General features: G+C 39.7%; 1 protein-coding gene across 1 annotated transcript in view; it reads right to left on the bottom strand.

Annotated features, from left to right (window-relative positions):
* Nucleotides 1–15038, bottom strand: part of LOC100560491 (septin-12) — a 119870-nt gene extending 104832 nt beyond the window's left edge. The window contains exon 1 of the mRNA XM_062964724.1: nucleotides 14436–15038. Within this exon, the coding sequence (XP_062820794.1) occupies nucleotides 14436–14490 (55 nt within the window). The 5' untranslated portion in view covers nucleotides 14491–15038. The remainder of the gene's footprint in view (nucleotides 1–14435) is intronic.
* Nucleotides 15039–18054: the final 3016 nt, after the last annotated feature.

The following is an 18054-nucleotide window of genomic DNA, read 5'->3' as shown; positions in this document are numbered from 1 at the left end:
AAAGGCAAAGCTACATAGGCAAAAGTTTACTATTTTCTGGCTTATGGTCCTTTCAATACAAATTTTCACTTTTATTATGTGTATAATTATAAGAATATCCTTAAAAGAGCATCAAAGTGGCCGAGCTTCACTGTCACAGGCTATGCTAACTAAAACATCTCTGGAACTCCCTGAGGAGGGAACTTGACCTCAAAGGCTGCAATAAGAACTGAGGATTGATTTTTGACTCCTGGTCTGACCTGTGGAATGCGATCGAGAAGAATGCGCTTCTCCTCCGGTAATGGAGAGGACTGGTCGCCAAAAGGTGAATGCTTTTAATTATAGGGGTGGGCACATTCCTTGGCAAGCGAGGAGCAAACACCCCCGGACACACACCCCTCGGCCCAGGGAACGCCGGCGCAGGTGGATCTCCCACCCTCTCCTTCCCTTCTCCCTCCTTCATTCCTTCTCTCTTTCCTTCCTTCCCCCTCTCACATCCCCATTCCTGCCATCCAGAGCAGCCAGCAAAGATAGGACCAATCAATCAATCAATCAATCAATCAATATGCTGCCATTCTCCCACCACTGCCCCCAAGGCAGCTTGCAAGACATTGAAAACAAACCATAAAATGCAAAACCATCTATCTATCTATATATAAAAAAGAGTGATGGCATCACGGAGACCCACAAAACAACAAAACTACAGGCCCCCCAACCTCGACATTTGACAACACAACCCATCATCTACGCCTCTAGGTTGATACAACAAAAATAAAAGAAAAATAAAGTCCTAATTAGAGAGAGAGGAATAATTGCTTTTATCCAATTGCTGCCAGTTAGAAGGCTAAGCTCCTCCAACTTGGTCTCCTAGCAACCCAATAAAAAATAATAAAAACCACTAAAAATAATTAAAAACACTTAAAAATCAATACAATAAAATACTATAATAACAGAAAATAACTAAAAATAATACAAGAAAATAATAAAATATAATAAATAAAAAGATAACTTACAATAAAATTAATTAAAAAATACAAATAATGTCAAATAAAAATTACACAACAATTTTTAACCAATACCACCACCACTTTGCCACAGCAATGCGTGGCTGGGCACAGCTAGTTAAATATATATTATAATGTATTAAAAGCATGTAAAATCTCTCCATCAACTCACTAGCACTATAAATCTCTTTGTGATAAGTTGTATACAAACTTGAGAAAACTCATCAATAGTGAAGGTGAAATATCACCAATCGTCCTCTGCTTTTAACTTTGAATATATTTTAATGGTTTTAACTGGGATTTTAAAAAAATATATTTGATCAGGTTTAAATGTTGTGTATTTTAAATTGTATGGTGATACTATCAGGTTAGGCCTCTTTGAGTCTCCTTTGGGAGAGGAAGTGGGGTATACATAAATATAATAATAATAATAATAATAATAATAATAATAAAAACTGTTGTCAGCAAAGAATACACACAAAGGGTCAGAAAAATTCTCAAAAGCAAGCTCAATGGAGGCAACACCATCAAGGCCATAAACACCTGGGCCATACCTGTCATAAGATATACTGCTGGCATTATAAATTGGACACAGGTGGAACTGGACAATTTGGACAGAAAAACAAGAAAACTCATGACCATTCATCATTCACTGCACCTTCACAGTGATGTTGACCGGCTATATCTGCCTAGAAGATCAGGGGGCAGAGGACTCTTGCAAGTAAAACAAGCAGTCAAAGAAGAAGAACATGCCCTGGCAGAAGATGTAAAGCAAAGTGAAGAACCTGCTTTGATTGAAGTCAAAAATCAGAAACTCCTCAAAACACAGCAGACAAAAAACCAGTACACGAAAACCGCACTACAAACTAGAGCTGACAGCTGGCACAACAAAACATTGCATGGAAAGTTCCTTGACAAAATTGAAGGAAAAGCTGATAAGGAGAAGACCTGGCTCTGGCTCACGAATGGGACCCTGAAGAAGGAGACAGAAGGCCTGATCCTTGCAGCCCAGGAGCAAGACATCAGGACAAAGGCAATTCAGGCCAAGATCAAAATATCAGCTCATGACCCAAAATGGAGACTGTGCAAGGAAAACGACGAAACAATTTATCATCTCCTCAGCTGCTGTAAGAAAATTGCACAGACTACAAACAGAGGCACAACTATGTGGCCCAAATGATTCATTGGAACTTATGCCTCAAGTACCACCTCCCAGCAGCAAAGAACTGGTGGGATCACAAACCTGCAAAAGTATTGGAAAATGAGCACGCAAAGATACTGTGGGACTTCTGAATCCAGACTGACAAAGTTCTGGAACACAACACACCAGACATCACAGTTGTGGAAAAGCAAAAGGTTTGGATCATTGATGTTGCCATCCCAGGTGACAGTTGCATTGATGAAAAACAGGAAAAACTCAGCCGCTATCAGGACCTCAAGATGGAACTTCAAAGACTCTGGAAGAAACCAGTGCAGGTGGTCCCGGTGGTGATGGGCACATTGGGTGCCGTGCCAAAAGATCTCAGCCGGCATTTGGAAACAATAGACATTGACAAAGTTACGATCTGCCAACTGCAAAAGGCCACCCGACTGGGATCTGCATGCATCATCCGAAAATACATCACACAGTCCTTGGGAAGTGTTCGACTTGTGATTTTGTGATACGAAATCCAGCATGTCTATCTTGTTTGCTGTGTCATACTCTGTCTTTGGGTCAATTCTCACACGCCAGAAGCGACTTGCAGTGTGTTCTCACTCCATCTAGCCGATTCAAACGGGCAGCCTTCAGATCAACAACCCAACCTTCAGATCAGCAGTCCAGCTGGCACAAGGATTTAATCCAGTGCACCACCGTGGCCATCAAGTTGATTTATTATTATTACTATTGTTGTTATATTTATGTATACCCTGCTTTATCTGTCCCAAAGGAGACTCAAAGCAGCTTAACCTGATAGCATCATCACACAAGTTGGCATATAGAAATATGCAAATGTTTAAGGTAATGGTTTCCCCTGACGTTAAGTCCAGTCGTGTCTGACTCGGGGGGTTGCTGCTCATCTCCATTTCTAAGCTGAAGAGCCGGCATTGTCCGTAGACACCTCCAAGGTCATGTGGCCGGCATGACTGCATGGAGCGCCGTTACCTTCCTGCCGGAGCGGTACCTATTGATCTACTCACATTGGCATGTTTTTGAACTGCTCAGTTGGCAGGAGCTGGGGCTAACAGCGGCCGCTCACGCTGCTCCCGGGGATTGAATTTGATATATACAAATATGCAAACGTTTCAACAGGATCAAATATCAACAGTATTATTAAAAAGGAGAGAATGCTTCTGCAACATGGCCAAACAGCCCGGAAAACACACAACATCCTTGCAGTGGTGCGGAGGCCCAGCCTCGGAGGCATATTCTTTGGCTCTCGTTCTCAAAACCTTCCTTTAATTACAATCTGTGAAATGCTGAACTGGAGACACGGCCACAGCGACAGCTGGTAATTGGAAGCCTTCTCGTCCCCTTCCCTATTGAGCAGAGACAAGCCGGTTATTGTACCTTCTTCCGCCGCCCCATAGACGCTTTGGGATAAAAGTGTATCTTAATGCGACGGCCAGGCTGGGTTAATTACCTGCGCTTCGGCCCTGTGTCGGCAAACAGTTGCTCCCTGGCGTGGCTTGCTGCCAGGCCCACGCAGCGCCAGGCTGTGATTCACTGAAAATGCTCCACTCGCCCCTGGGAGCAAAAGGGGCTTTTTCAAGCTTCTCGATTTCTGGGAAGCCTTTGCACAAAAGCCACGTCTGCACAATAATGCTCGGGTTTCGAGGAGGGAGGCATGTGCCCCACTTAGCCACTGCTGCGGGAATCGGTGGGCATTGCCCAAGGCAACTTGTGGGATGGGAAAGCCCAGGCAGGAAAATATGAGGGTTGAGTGAAAAGTAATGCCTCCACCTTCGTAACTCCTCAACAGACGGCAGTCCTGGTCTGCGGCAAGTACTGGCTTGTTCAGGAGACTTCAGCTCCATTTGGCAGGAAGCCTTAGCATTGAACGGTTGTGTTGTTAAAGTGCGAAGTATGGAACCCTACGCAGACGGGGAAACTTTAGCATTGAACAGTTGTGTTGTTAAAGTGTGAAGTATGGATCCCTGAGCAGACGGGGAAGCCTTAGCATTGAACGGTTGTGTTGTTAAAGTGCGAAGCATGGAACCCTGAGCAGACGGGGAAGCCTTAGCATTGAACGGTTGTGTTGTTAAAGTGCGAAGTATGGAACCCTGAGCAGACGGGGAAGCCTTAGCATTGAACGGTTGTGTTGTTAAAGTGCGAAGTATGGAACCCTGAGCAGACGGGGAAGCCTTAGCATTGAACGGTTGTGTTGTTAAAGTGCGAAGTATGGAACCTTGCGCAGACGGGGAAACTTTAGCATTGAACAGTTGTGTTGTTAAAGTGCGAAGTATGGAACCCTACGCAGACAGGGAAGCCTTAGCATTGAACGGTTGTGTTGTTAAAGTGCGAAGTATGGAACCCTGAGCAGACGGGGAAGCCTTAGCATTGAACGGTTGTGTTGTTAAAGTGCGAAGTATGGAACCTTGCGCAGACGGGGAAACTTTAGCATTGAACAGTTGTGTTGTTAAAGTGTGAAGTATGGAACCCTGAGCAGACGGGGAAGCCTTAGCATTGAACGGATGTGTTGTTAAAGTGCGAAGTATGGAACCCTGAGCAGACGGGGAAGCCTTAGCATTGAACAGTTGTGTTGTTAAAGTGCGAAGTATGGAACCTTGCGCAGACGGGGAAACTTTAGCATTGAACAGTTGTGTTGTTAAAGTGTGAAGTATGGAACCCTGAGCAGACGGGGAAGCCTTAGCATTGAACGGTTGTGTTGTTAAAGTGCGAAGTATGGAACCCTACGCAGACGGGGAAGCCTTAGCATTGAACGGTTGTGTTGTTAAAGTGTGAAGTATGGAACCCTACGCAGACGGGGAAGCCTTAGCATTGAACGGTTGTGTTGTTAAAGTGCGAAGTATGGAACCCTGAGCAGACGGGGAAGCCTTAGCATTGAACGGTTGTGTTGTTAAAGTGCGAAGTATGGAACCTTGCGCAGACGGGGAAGCCTTAGCATTGAACGGTTGTGTTGTTAAAGTGCGAAGTATGGAACCCTACGCAGACGGGGAAACTTTAGCATTGAACAGTTGTGTTGTTAAAGTGTGAAGTATGGAACCCTGAGCAGACGGGGAAGCCTTAGCATTGAACGGTTGTGTTGTTAAAGTGCGAAGTACGGAACCCTGCGCAGATGGGGAAGCCTTAGCATTGAACGGTTGTGTTGTTAAAGTGCAAAGTATGGAACCCTGTGCAGACAGTCGGTCAATGTGACTACTATCTACACTACTGTCTACACTTATTTTACTCTATTATTATTAAAAGGATACATAAGCGCAATGTGACTGTCTACACTTAAGACTACACTTAAGCAACGTGTAGTCATTGAATTCTTGAGAGCAGAAGGTGTCACCCCAAAGGAGATTCATCAGAGAAAGCAAGCTGTTTATGGCGATTGTGTTGATGTGAGTCCTGTGCATCATTAGGCGAGTAGTTTAAAGATGTTGAGGAGGGAACATCTGACTTGCGTGACAAAGAAACGTCCTGTGACTGCAACCACCGAGTTTCACAAACAAAAGGTGGACAGATGGATTCAGGACGATCGCCGTATCCCTCTGAGAGAAATTTCAAACATAATCAGCATTTCACAAGAACGTGTGTGTCACATTATTGCTTTGCTTGGCTATCAGAAGATCTGTGCACGATGGGGAGTGTGAGACGCTGGTTGCGGGAACAGAGTGTCGACTTCTTCCGTGACGGCTTCAGAAAACTTGTTCATCATTGGCAGAAATGTATCCAATTGTCTGGTGATTGTGTGGAAAAGTGAATAGTGGTCATTAAAGAGCACATTCTAAGGATTGCTTCTGCATTTGACATTAAAATAGTCCCATCCAAACCCAAGTAACAAAGGTGGAGGCATTACTTTTCATTCAACCCTCGTATCTTTGGGGCAGAAGGCACCATTGAAGAGAGCAACACCTGCCCTGTTTGATGTAAATATAGCCTCACTAAGAACCATAAAAGTCAGAGGGAAATTGTTGGGGATCTTCACGTGGCAGTTTCACACCCCAAGCCACCACTTTGCATTCCTTATTGAAAAAGTACACATTCAAAAGGGCTCTCGGCATATCCAAGGACCTTATACAAATACATTAAAGCAAGAGTTCTCAAACTTTTTTAGCCATTTTGAAGCAAAAATTTCACATGGAGCCCCAAGAAATGTTTGTTATATTATATTATATTATATTATATTATATTATATTATATTACATTATATTATGTACTGTATATAACGGTATTGTTATATTATATTACATTATATTATATTATATGTATACTGTATATAAAGGTAAAGGTTTTCCCCTGCTATTAAGTCCAGTCGTGTCCGACTCGGGTTGGTGCTCATTTCCATTTCTAAGCCAAAGAGCCGGTGTTGTCCGTAGACACCTCCAAGGTCATGTGGCCACTAGCATGACTTCATGGAGTGCTGTTATCTTCTCGCCGGAGCGGTACCTATTGATCTACTCACATTGCCATGTTTTCGAGCTGCTAGGTTGGCAGAAGCTGGGGCTAACAGCGGGAGCTCACTCCACTCTCCGGTTTTGAACCATCAACCTTTCAGTCAGCAAGTTCAGCAGCTCAACGGTTTAACCGGGGGCTCCAGGAAAAAAAATCCCTATCTAAATCCTTGGAGAGCCACTGCAGATAACACCGATGATGAATAGAACAAGAGTTTGTTTAAATATAAGCCAGCATGGGGCATGTGGGTTTATTGTTGGGATGGCAACTCTGGGTTCAAATCGAGTCATGGAAATCCACTGGGTGATTTCTGTATCTGAGCAAGGCAATGGAAATCTCGTCTAGAAAAGTTCTTGCCTTGAGTTTGCCATCAGCGGGATAATGTGAAGGCCCGCAAGAACAGCAAAGCATATCTATCGATCCATCAGTCTAGCTACTTCACACATATTGTATCAGGAGAAAAGGTAAATCAAGTCTTGGTTAAGAGAGTTTGCAAGTAGAAGGTCTCTGGTTCAACCTCCACCAGCTCTCAGGAGGAATCTCCTTCCTTGGAAGGATGGATGGCCATCTGTCGGGGGTGCTTTGAAGGTCTTGTTGCTTAGTTACAGCCTTATGAGACCATCTAGATGGCTTTTGGAGGTCACTTTCCCTACCTATGGTCTTATGAGACCATCTAGACGGTCTTTGAGGGTCCCTTTCTTTACCTATGGTCTTATGAAACCATCTAGATGGACTTTGAGGGTCCCTTTTTTACCTATGGTCTTATGAGACTATCTAGATCAGGGGTCCCCAAACTAAGGCCCGGGGGCCGGATGCGGCCCTCCAAGGTCATTTACCTGGCCCCCGCCCTCAGTTTTATAATATCATATTTTTATAACATTTTTAATACTATAATATATTGTATATACATAAAATATTGATAATATTATAATGTTATACAATATAATACTAATAATAATACCATATAATAATATTAATTATATGTTACATATTACATATAATATTACAGTATAGTGGTATAGTTCAATATAGTAATATACAATGCTAATATTGTGCTATGCTAATAATATAATCTATTGTATGTACATACAGCTGCTCTGAGTCCCCTTCGGGGTGAGAAGGGTGGGATATAAATGTAATAAATAAATGTAGTAAATGAATAAATAAATAATTTTAGACTTATAATTATAATATTATAATAATTATAATTATAATATATAATAATTATATATTATATATAATATATAATATATAATTATAATAATTATAATAATTACAATTATAATATATAATTATAATAATATTATAATTATAATAATATTCTAATGTAATACAATATAACACTAATAATAATACCATATAATAATATTAATTATATATTCTATATTACATATAATATTACTAATAATATTACAGTATTGTGGTATAGTTCAATATAGTAATATATAATGCTAATATTGTGCTATGCTAATAATATAATATATTGTATGTATATACAGCTGCTCTGAGTACCTTCGGGGTGAGAAGGGTGGGATATAAATGTAATAAATAAATGTAGTAAATGAATACAGTAGAGTCTCACTTATCCAACATAAACGGGCCGGCAGAACGTTGGATAAGCGAATATGTTGGATAATAAGGAGGGATTAAGGATAACCCTATTAAACATCAAATTAAGTTATGATTTTACAAATGAAGCACCAAAACATCATGTTAGACAACAAATTTGTCAGAAAAAGTAGTTCAGTACACAGTAATGCTATATAGTAATTACTGTATTTATGAATTTAGCACCAAAATATCACGATATATTGAAAGCATTGACTACAAAAATGCGTTGGATAATCCAGAACGTTGGATAAGTGAGTGTTGGATAAGTGAGACTCTACTGTAGTAATATATAATGCTAATATTGTGCTATGCTAATAATATAATATATTGTATGTACATACAGCTGCTCTGAGTCCCCTTCGGGATGAGAAGGGTGGGATATAAATGTAATAAATAAATGTAGTAAATGAATAAATAAATAATTTTAGACTTAGGCTCACCCAAAGTCTGAAATGACTTGAAGGCACACAACAACAACAACAACAATCCTAATTAACTTGACTATCTCATTGGCCAGAAGCAGGCCCACGCTTCCCATTGAAATCCTGATAGGTTTATTGTGGTTGCAATTGTTTTCATTTTTAAATATTGTATTGTTCTTTCATTGTTGTTGTTGTTTTGCACTACAAATAAGACATGTGTAGTGTGCACAGGAATTTGTTCATTTTTTTCCACAATGATAATTCGGCCCCTCCACAGTCTGAAGGATTGTGGACCGGCCCTCTGCTTTAAAAGTTTGAGGACCCCTGATCTAGATGGTCTTTGGAGGTCTCTTTGCTTACCTATGGTCTTATGAAATTGTTAGCCAGTGTATGGACTACCACTCCTAGAATCCCCCAGGTTCTCTTCCAAACTTAATGTGAGTTCAACCCATGACAGAGTCTGCTTTCCAGCAGTTGACAAAGCTTCGGTTCTTGCAAATTTAGTCAAGGGCTTGTTTACAGAGATTATAAAACAAAATCAGCTTCTCAAAAAAGAGGGTCGAATTACTGGGTAGGATAGCACGGGGAATGCCTTTCGGCCAGCAACTGGGCATCTGACCTGAGTCAACACCCTTGTGTATATCTCCATTGTGGCTAAAATCGGCCTCCCAGTCACTTCTGACTTGCAACACCTTAAGGCAGGGGTCCCCAAACTAAGGCCCGGGGGCCGGATGCGGCCCTCCAAGCTCATTTACCTGGCCCCCGCCCTCAGTTTTATAATATAATATTTTTATATCAGTTTTAATAATATAATATATTGTATACACATATAATATTGATAATAATATTATGTTATACAATATAATACTAATAATAATACCATATAATAATATTAATTATATGTTATATATTACATATTATATAATGGTATAGTGGTATATTTCAATATATTAATATATAATGCTAATATATATAAGGCCATATATTTGAATTTGACTACACAGTGTGTACAGAATCTTGTATTACATTTGACTAAAAAAGAAAGCTCATTCTCAAGCTTTCATTGTAATCAGATTTATTAGGTTAGGAATTGCTTATGCTATCTGTTTTGCAAATTTCATAGATTAGATTAGGTATGTATATGTATGTGTATTTTAATATATTGTTTTATGGTTCCCGTCCCCTTGATCTGGTCATGTAAGTGTGATTTATTGTTATAATTGTATTATTTTACGTACTTTGTTTAATAATGTGTATTATGTTGTTATGTAATGTTTGTGTTGCTTTTATGACTGTAAACCGCCCTGAGTCCCATCCGGGAGATAGGGCGGTATATAAATAAAGTTTTATTATTATTATTATTATTATTGTGCTATGCTAATAATATAATGTATTGTATGTACATACAGCTGCTCTGAGTCCCCTTCTGGGTGAGAAGGGTGGGATATAAATGTAGTAAATAAATGCAGTAAATAAATAATTAATTTTAAACTTAGGCTTGGCCAAAGTCTGAAATGACTTGAAGGCACACAACAACAACAACAATCCTAATTAACTTGACTATCATTGGCCAATAGCAGGCCCACATTTCCCATTGAAATCCTAATAGGTTTATGTTGGTTAAAATTGTTTTCATTTTTAAATATTGTATTGTTCTTTCGTTGTTGTTGTTGTTGCACTACAAATAAGACATGTGCAGTATGCATAGGAATTTTTTCGTTTTTTGTATTTTTTTCAAATGATAATTTGGCCCCTCAACAGTCTGAAAGATAGTAGACCGGCCCTCTGCTTCAAAAGTTTGAGGACCCCTGCCTTAAGGCAATCCGATCATAGGATGTTTGGACAGAGCAGCTTTGTTTAGCCTTCTTTCTTTCGAGACTCTTTGTGTGACTCAAACAGCCTCGAATCCATGGCCAAGCCAGGATTTGAACCCTGGTCTCTAGAACTCAACACTGAAACTATTAACACCACAATTACGTTCCCTATTGTCACAGTGATTATTTATTGACTGTTCACATTTCCGGACTGTCGTATTACAATACAAAGCCAAGACAAGTCAATGCCACTACAGTAGAGTCTCACTTATCCAACATAAATAGGCCGGCAGAACGTTGGATAAGCAAATATGTTGGATAATAAGGAGGGATTAAGGAAAAGCCTATTAAACATCCAATTAGGTTATGATTTTACAAATTAAGCACCAAAACATCATGCTTTACAACAAATTTGATAGAAAAAGTAGTTCAATACGAAGTAATGCTATGCAGTAATTACTGTATTTACGAATTTAGCACCAAAATATCATGATATATTGAAAACATTGACTACAAAAATGGCTTGGATAATCCAGAGGCTTGGATAAGCGAGGCTTGGATAAGTGAGACTCTACTGTATTTCCATTTAAAATATTTCTCACATGGGAAAAATGGTCATACCTTGTGCCATATACGCAGCCCACCACCAAATATTTCCAGTTCCTTATGGTTTCAACAACGGTGCACATGACTTTTTGACGAACTTCTGCAGGAAGTTGGCCATTAAGCAATACAGTAGAGTCTCACTTATCCAACATTCTGGATTATCCAACGCATTTTTGTAGTCAATGTTTTCAATACATCGTGATATTTTGGTGCTAAATTCGTAAATACAGTAATTACTACATAGCATTACTGTGTATTGAACTACTTTTTCTGTCAAATTTGTTGTATAACATGAAGTTTTGGTGCTTAATTTGTAAAATCATAATTTTATTTGATGTTTAATAGGCTTTTCCTTAATCTCTCCTTATTATCCAACATATTCGCTTATCCAACGTTCTGCCGGCCCGTTTACGTTGTATAAGCGAGACTCTACTGTATATATCTTTTCTATCTATATCTATTCTTTCTAGCTATAGATATAAAAGAGTGATGGCATCAGGGCAGCGGACAAAACAACAAAACTACAGGCCCCCCCAACCTCGAAATTTGACAACACAACCCATCATTCACGGCTCTAGGTTGATACAACAAAAAGAAAAGAAAAAATAAAGTCTTAATTAGAGGGAGAGAAATCATAGTTTTTATCCAATTGCTGCCAGTTGGAAGGCTAAGCTCCGCCCACTTGGTCTCCTAGTGACCTACTCAGCCCAGGGGACAGGCAGAGTTAGGCCTCACTTTGGCCTCTTCCACAGATTTTCTAATTTGCACTGGATTATATGGCAGTGTAGACTCAAGGCCCTTCCACAGCTATAACCCATTTAGAATCTTATATTATCTGCTTTGAACTGGATTATCTTGACTCCACACTGCCATATAATCCACTTCAGTGTGCATACTAAACATAAAGACAGCCATACAACAGACATTCAATACCACCACTACCTCAACAATTTCTCACCAACACCACCACAGCAACGCGTGGCCGGGCACAGCTAGTATCTAATATCTATATCTATGTGAAGCACTTTATGTCCTGGTGCCGTTTGCGGGATGATGCACCATGGGTGTTGGGATATGTAGTATTTTCAATCACTATGACTCTCACAAGCCACGGCGACCAAACTTGGCACACACAACCCCCACGAACCCCTTTACATCCTGGGGTGGTTTGGAGGAGGATAGACCAAGGATGATGGGACATGCAGTACCTTCACTCACTTCTTGAGACCACAGCAACTGCTACAAATGACAGAACTGAACCAAATGTGGCATATATATCCCAAATGACACACTTTACATGCTGCAGCAGTTTGGGGGAGGATGGACCAAGGACGATGGGATTTGCAGTACCTTCATCCAATTCACCTCCCACAGACCACTGTGATTCCCATGAATGACGAAACTGTACAAAACTTGACACACAGGTGCAATGTGACACAATTTATGTCCTGGTGTGGTTTGCAGGAGAATGCAACAAGGATGATGGGATTTCCAGTACCTTCATCCAATTCACCTCCCACAGACCACTGAGATGCCCATGAATGACGTAACTGTACAAAACTTGACGCACAGGTGCAATGTAACACAATTTATGTCCTGGTGTGGTTTGCAGGAGAATGCAACAAGGATGATGGGATTTCCACTACCTTCATCCAATTCACCTCCCACAGACCACTGAGATGCCCATGAATGACGAAACTGTACCAAACTTGACGCACAGGTGCAATGTGGCCCACTTTACGTCCCACTGTTGTTTGAGAGAACAATGGACCAGGGAAGATGGGATTTACAGTACCTTCACTCATTTCCTCAGACCACTGCAACCCACACCAATGTCTGATCAAGACCAAACTTGACACATCAAGTCCCCATGACCTACTTTACATCCTGGCACTGCTTGGAGGGGGATGGACCATGGACTTGCATATGGGAGTTGTAGTTCACCCACACCAACTGAAGCCAACTGATACTGGATCGAGACTAAACTTGAAACAAAGGCAAACAAGTCCGTTCTCAAATAACCCGGGCACCGCCGGGTCCCCAAGCTACTCTCTCTCTCTCTCTCTCTCTATATATATATATATATATATATGTATATATGTATATATATATATATATACAGTAGAGTCTCACTTATCCAAGCCTCGCTTATCCAAGCCTCTGGATTATCCAAGCCATTTTTGTAGTCAGTGTTTTCAATATACAGTAGAGTCTCACTTATCCAACATAAACAGGCCGGCAGAATGTTGGATAAGCGAATATGTTGGATAATAAGGAGGCATTAAGGAAAAGCCTATTAAACATCAAATTAAATTATGATTTTACAGATTAAACACCAAAACATCATGTTATACAACAAATTTGACAGAAAAAGTAGTTCAAAATGCAGTAATGCTATGTAGTAATTACTGTATTTATGAATTTAGCACCAAAATATCACGATATATTGAAAACATTGACTACAAAAATGCGTTGGATAATCCAGAACGTTGGATAAGCGAGTGTTGGATAAGTGAGACTCTACTGTATCGTGATATTTTGGTGCTAAATTCGTAAATACAGTAATTACAACATAACATTACTGCATATTGAACTACTTTTTCTGTCAAATTTGTTGTTTAACATGATGTTTTGACGCTTAATTTGTAAAATCATAACCTAATTTGACGTGTAATAGGCTTTTCCTTAATCCCTCCTTATTATCCAAGATATTCGCTTATCCAAGCTTCTGCCGGCCCGTTTAGCTTGGATAAGTGAGACTCTACTGTACTTATGACTTGTGAGCCGCCCTGAGTTCCCTTCGGGGTGAGAAGGGCAGGATATAAATGTCGCTAATAATAATAATAATAATAATAATAATAATAATAGCTTTCCAAACAAGTTAGTACGTCTGCGGCAACGTGTACATGTGTCGCGCAAATGAGAAACTGTTGCAAAATGACAAACATCTTGGAAATGTACATTATTATCTTGCAAATTATATATACAGTATTTAAAAACATCAATGAAAGGTTTTCATGAGACAGGTTGTGTCTCCTTACAAGAGATTGGTTGTAATTGTTATTTATTGTCTATTTTAATTGTACGGTTTTATTATTTTTAATATTCTCATTTTTTTGATTATGTAATGTATGTTGTTTTTTGATCGGAAACCGCCCTGAGTCCCCTCGGGGAGATAGGGCGGTATATAAATAAAGTTTTTTTTATTATTTTTATTATAAGAGATAGATGTCCATATCTCTTCTAAGGGGTCTGCTATTCAAACTGAACGCCTGTGTTGCAAAATGATGCATCTCCAAAAAGGAGAAATGCTTGACCCAGGATCCCATGGCCTTGGGGTCCAAATGCACCCATTCCTCAGTATAAATGCACCCCAGGAATCCCAGATAAAGTTTACCTTCGAAGTCGGAAAGTATCCCATCCAGATGCTCTTTGACAGACAGCTGGGACATCTTGGCTTCAGGCGTCCAGTTTGGGAGGGACGACGAAGTGGCTCAAGCCCTGCTGGAAGAAATATATCTATCTATCTATATAAAATCAGAGCCTGGAGGGAGCTGAGAGAGTGGAGAAAAGTTTGACAAAGTTTGCCAAAGTCTGCCAAAGTTTGCCAAAAAGTTTGCTAAAGTTTGCCAAAGCTTGCCAAAGTTTACTAAAGTTAGCCAAAGTTAACCAAAGTTTGCCAAAGTCTGCCAAAGTTTGCTAAAGTTTGCCAAAGTTTGCTAAAGCTTGCTAAAGTTTGCCAAAGTTTGCTAAAGTCTGCCAAAGTTTGCTAAAGTTTGCCAAAGTTTGCTAAAGCTTGCCAAAGTTTGCTAAAGCTTGCTAAAGCTTGCTAAAATTTGCCAAAGCTTGCCAAAGTTTGCTAAAGCTAGCCAAAGCTTGCCAAAGTTTACTAAAGTTTGCCAAAGTTTGCTAAAGTTTGGGACGCCCCCTTGGAGGACTTCCCTGCTTTGGGATAAGAAAGAGAGTGGCAAAAGGAAGAGCCTGGCTTTTTCTTTCCATTCCCCCTCCCTCCCCAAGCCCACCCTTCCGGGGATCGCATTGGCTGAAGGAGGAAAGAGGAGAAGAGGAGGAGAGAAAGAAAGGAGAGAAAGAAAGAAAGAAGGAAAGAAGGAAGGGGGAGGCAAGGCTTGGAGCTGCTCTTTGCAAGGGAAGGCAGGGGGGAAAGGGCAAGCTGGAGCCTGGCCCACTTGGCTTCATTTCTGGGCTTTTATTAGGAGTTTTTTCCCCTCCTGAAATATAAGGTTCATCCCTTCCTCCAGCTGCAAAGACACGTGTCTGGTTAGTTTCCAAGCCAGGCTTGGCCATCCCTGCAAAAGAGGCTCCTGTGCCTTTAAGAAGCCCACCAAGACTTTTGTGTCCTTTTAGTTTGTGTTACAGTTTCCAGGGGTGGAAAACGTAACTTCAATTTTATCCATGCAAAACAAAATCACAGACACTCAAACAAAACAATCACATGCAAATATATTATTATTATTAAAATGTAACTTCAATTTTATCCATGCAAAACAAAATCACAGACACTCAAACAAAACAATCACATGCAAATATATTATTACTATTAAAATGTAACTTCAATTTTATCCATGCAAAACAAAATCACAGACACTCAAACAAAACAATCACATGCAAATATATTATTATTATTATTATTATTATTATTATTATTATTATTATTATTATTAAAATGTAACTTCAGTTTTATCCATGCAAAACAAAATCACAGACACTCAAACAAAACAATCACATGCAAATATATTATTATTATTATTATTAAAATGTAACTTCAATTTTATCCATGCAAAACAAAATCACAGACACTCAAACAAAACAATCACATGCAAATATATTATTATTATTATTAAAATGTAACTTCAATTTTATCCATGCAAAACAAAATCACAGACACTCAAACAAAACAATCACATGCAAATATATTATTATTATTATTAAAATGTAACTTCAATTTTATCCATGCAAAACAAAATCACAGACACTCAAACAAAACAATCACATGCAAATATATTATTATTATTATTAAAATGTAACTTCAATTTTATCCATGCAAAACAAAATCACAGACACTCAAACAAAACAATCACATGCAAATGTATTATTATTATTAAAATGTAACTTCAGTTTTATCCATGCAAAACAAAATCACAGACACTAAAACAAAACAATCAAATGCAAACAAGCAAACAGCAAACACAGCAAACAACATAGACATGCTGGATTTCGTATCACAAAATCACAAGTCGAACACTTCCCAAGTGTCTAGGACTGTGTGATGTATTTTCGGATGATGCACGCAGATCCCAGTAGGGTGGCCTTTTGCAGTTGACAGTACAAGAAAACTGCACTACAAACTAGAGCTGACATTGCATGGAAAATTCCTTGAGAAAATTGAAGGAAAAGCTGACAAGGAAAAGACCTGGCTCTGGCTCACGAATGGGACCCTGAAGGAGGAGACAGAAGGCCTGATCCTTGCAGCCCAGGAGCAAGACATCAGGACAAAGGCCATTCAGGCCAAGATCAAAAAATCAGCTGAAGACTCAAAATGCAGACTGTGCAAGGAAACCGACAAAACCATTGATCATATCCTCAGCTTCTGTAAGAAAATCGCACAGACAGACTACAAACAGAGGCACAACTATGTGGCCCAAATGATTCATTGGAACTTATGCCTCAAGTACCACCTCCCAGCAGCAAAGAACTGGTGGGATCACAAACCTGCAAAAGTATTGGAAAATGAACACGCAAAGATACTGTGGGACTTCCGAATCCAGACGGACAAAGTTCTGGAACACAACACACCAGACATCACGGTTGTGGAAAAGAAAAAGGTTTGGATCATTGATGTTGCCATCCCAGGTGACAGTCGCATAGATGAAAAACAACAGGAAAAACTCAGCCGCTATCAGGACCTCAAGATTGAACTTCAAAGACTCTGGCAGAAACCAGTGCAGGTGGTCCCAGTGGTGATGGGCACACTGGGTGCCGTGCCAAAAGATCTCAGCCGGCATTTGGAAACAATAGACATTGACAAAATTACGATCTGCCAGCTGCAAATGGCCACCCTGCTGGGATCTGCACGCATCATCTGAAAATACATCACACAGTCCTAGACACTTGGGAAGTCTTTGACTTGTGATTTTGTGATATGAAATCCAGCATGTCTATCTTGTTTGCTGTGTCATAATATAATAATAATAATAATAACAACAACAACAATAATGCATCACCCAGTCCTAGACTCTTGGGAAGTGTTCGACTTGTGATTTTAGGAAATGAAATCCAGCATATCTATCTTGTTTGCTGTGTCATAATATAATAATAATAATAACAACAACAACAACAATAATGCATCACCCAGTCCTAGACACTTGGGAAGTGTTCGACTTGTGATTTTAGGAAATGAAATCCAGCATATCTATCTTGTTTGCTGTGTCATAATATAATAATAATAATAACAACAACAACAACAATAATGCATCACCCAGTCCTAGACACTTGGGAAGTGTTCGACTTGTGATTTTGGGAAATGAAATCCAGCATGTCTATCTTGTTTGCTGTGTCATACAATAATGATAATAATAAATGCAACAATATAAATGTTTCCTCCCTATATTTTCCCCACCTCACCACTAAATGCCTAAAAACATTTTTAAAAACCAAATACAACTGACTTCTCCTGTCCTCAAGGCAGAAAATCCCACAATATCTGCTTTGAACTGGGTTATCTGAATCCACATATTCTAGTTCAAAGCCGATAATGTGGGATTGTATTCATCTGTATGGAAGGAGCATCAATTCACCGCCAGCCAAGTTTCTGGTTGCTTGAGAGTGACTATTAAAAACAGACCTAACTAACCCTAGACTAAGTTTGCTCTCCACGGGTTTGGTTGGGCGCCCACCTGCCCAGGAGGCTTCGAGGAAGAAAAGGTGTTTGAAAAATCCTTTCTCCAAACAAACCTTTTCCCCAAATTGACGCCCTTCTTGGTGCCTTTAAGCCGAAG

This window comes from Anolis carolinensis, unplaced genomic scaffold (assembly GCF_035594765.1).
Source record: "Anolis carolinensis isolate JA03-04 unplaced genomic scaffold, rAnoCar3.1.pri scaffold_13, whole genome shotgun sequence".
NCBI classification, from domain to species: Eukaryota; Metazoa; Chordata; class Lepidosauria; order Squamata; family Dactyloidae; genus Anolis; species Anolis carolinensis.
Note: the sequence above shows the minus strand (reverse complement) of the source record. Positions and strands in the feature narration are given on the sequence as shown.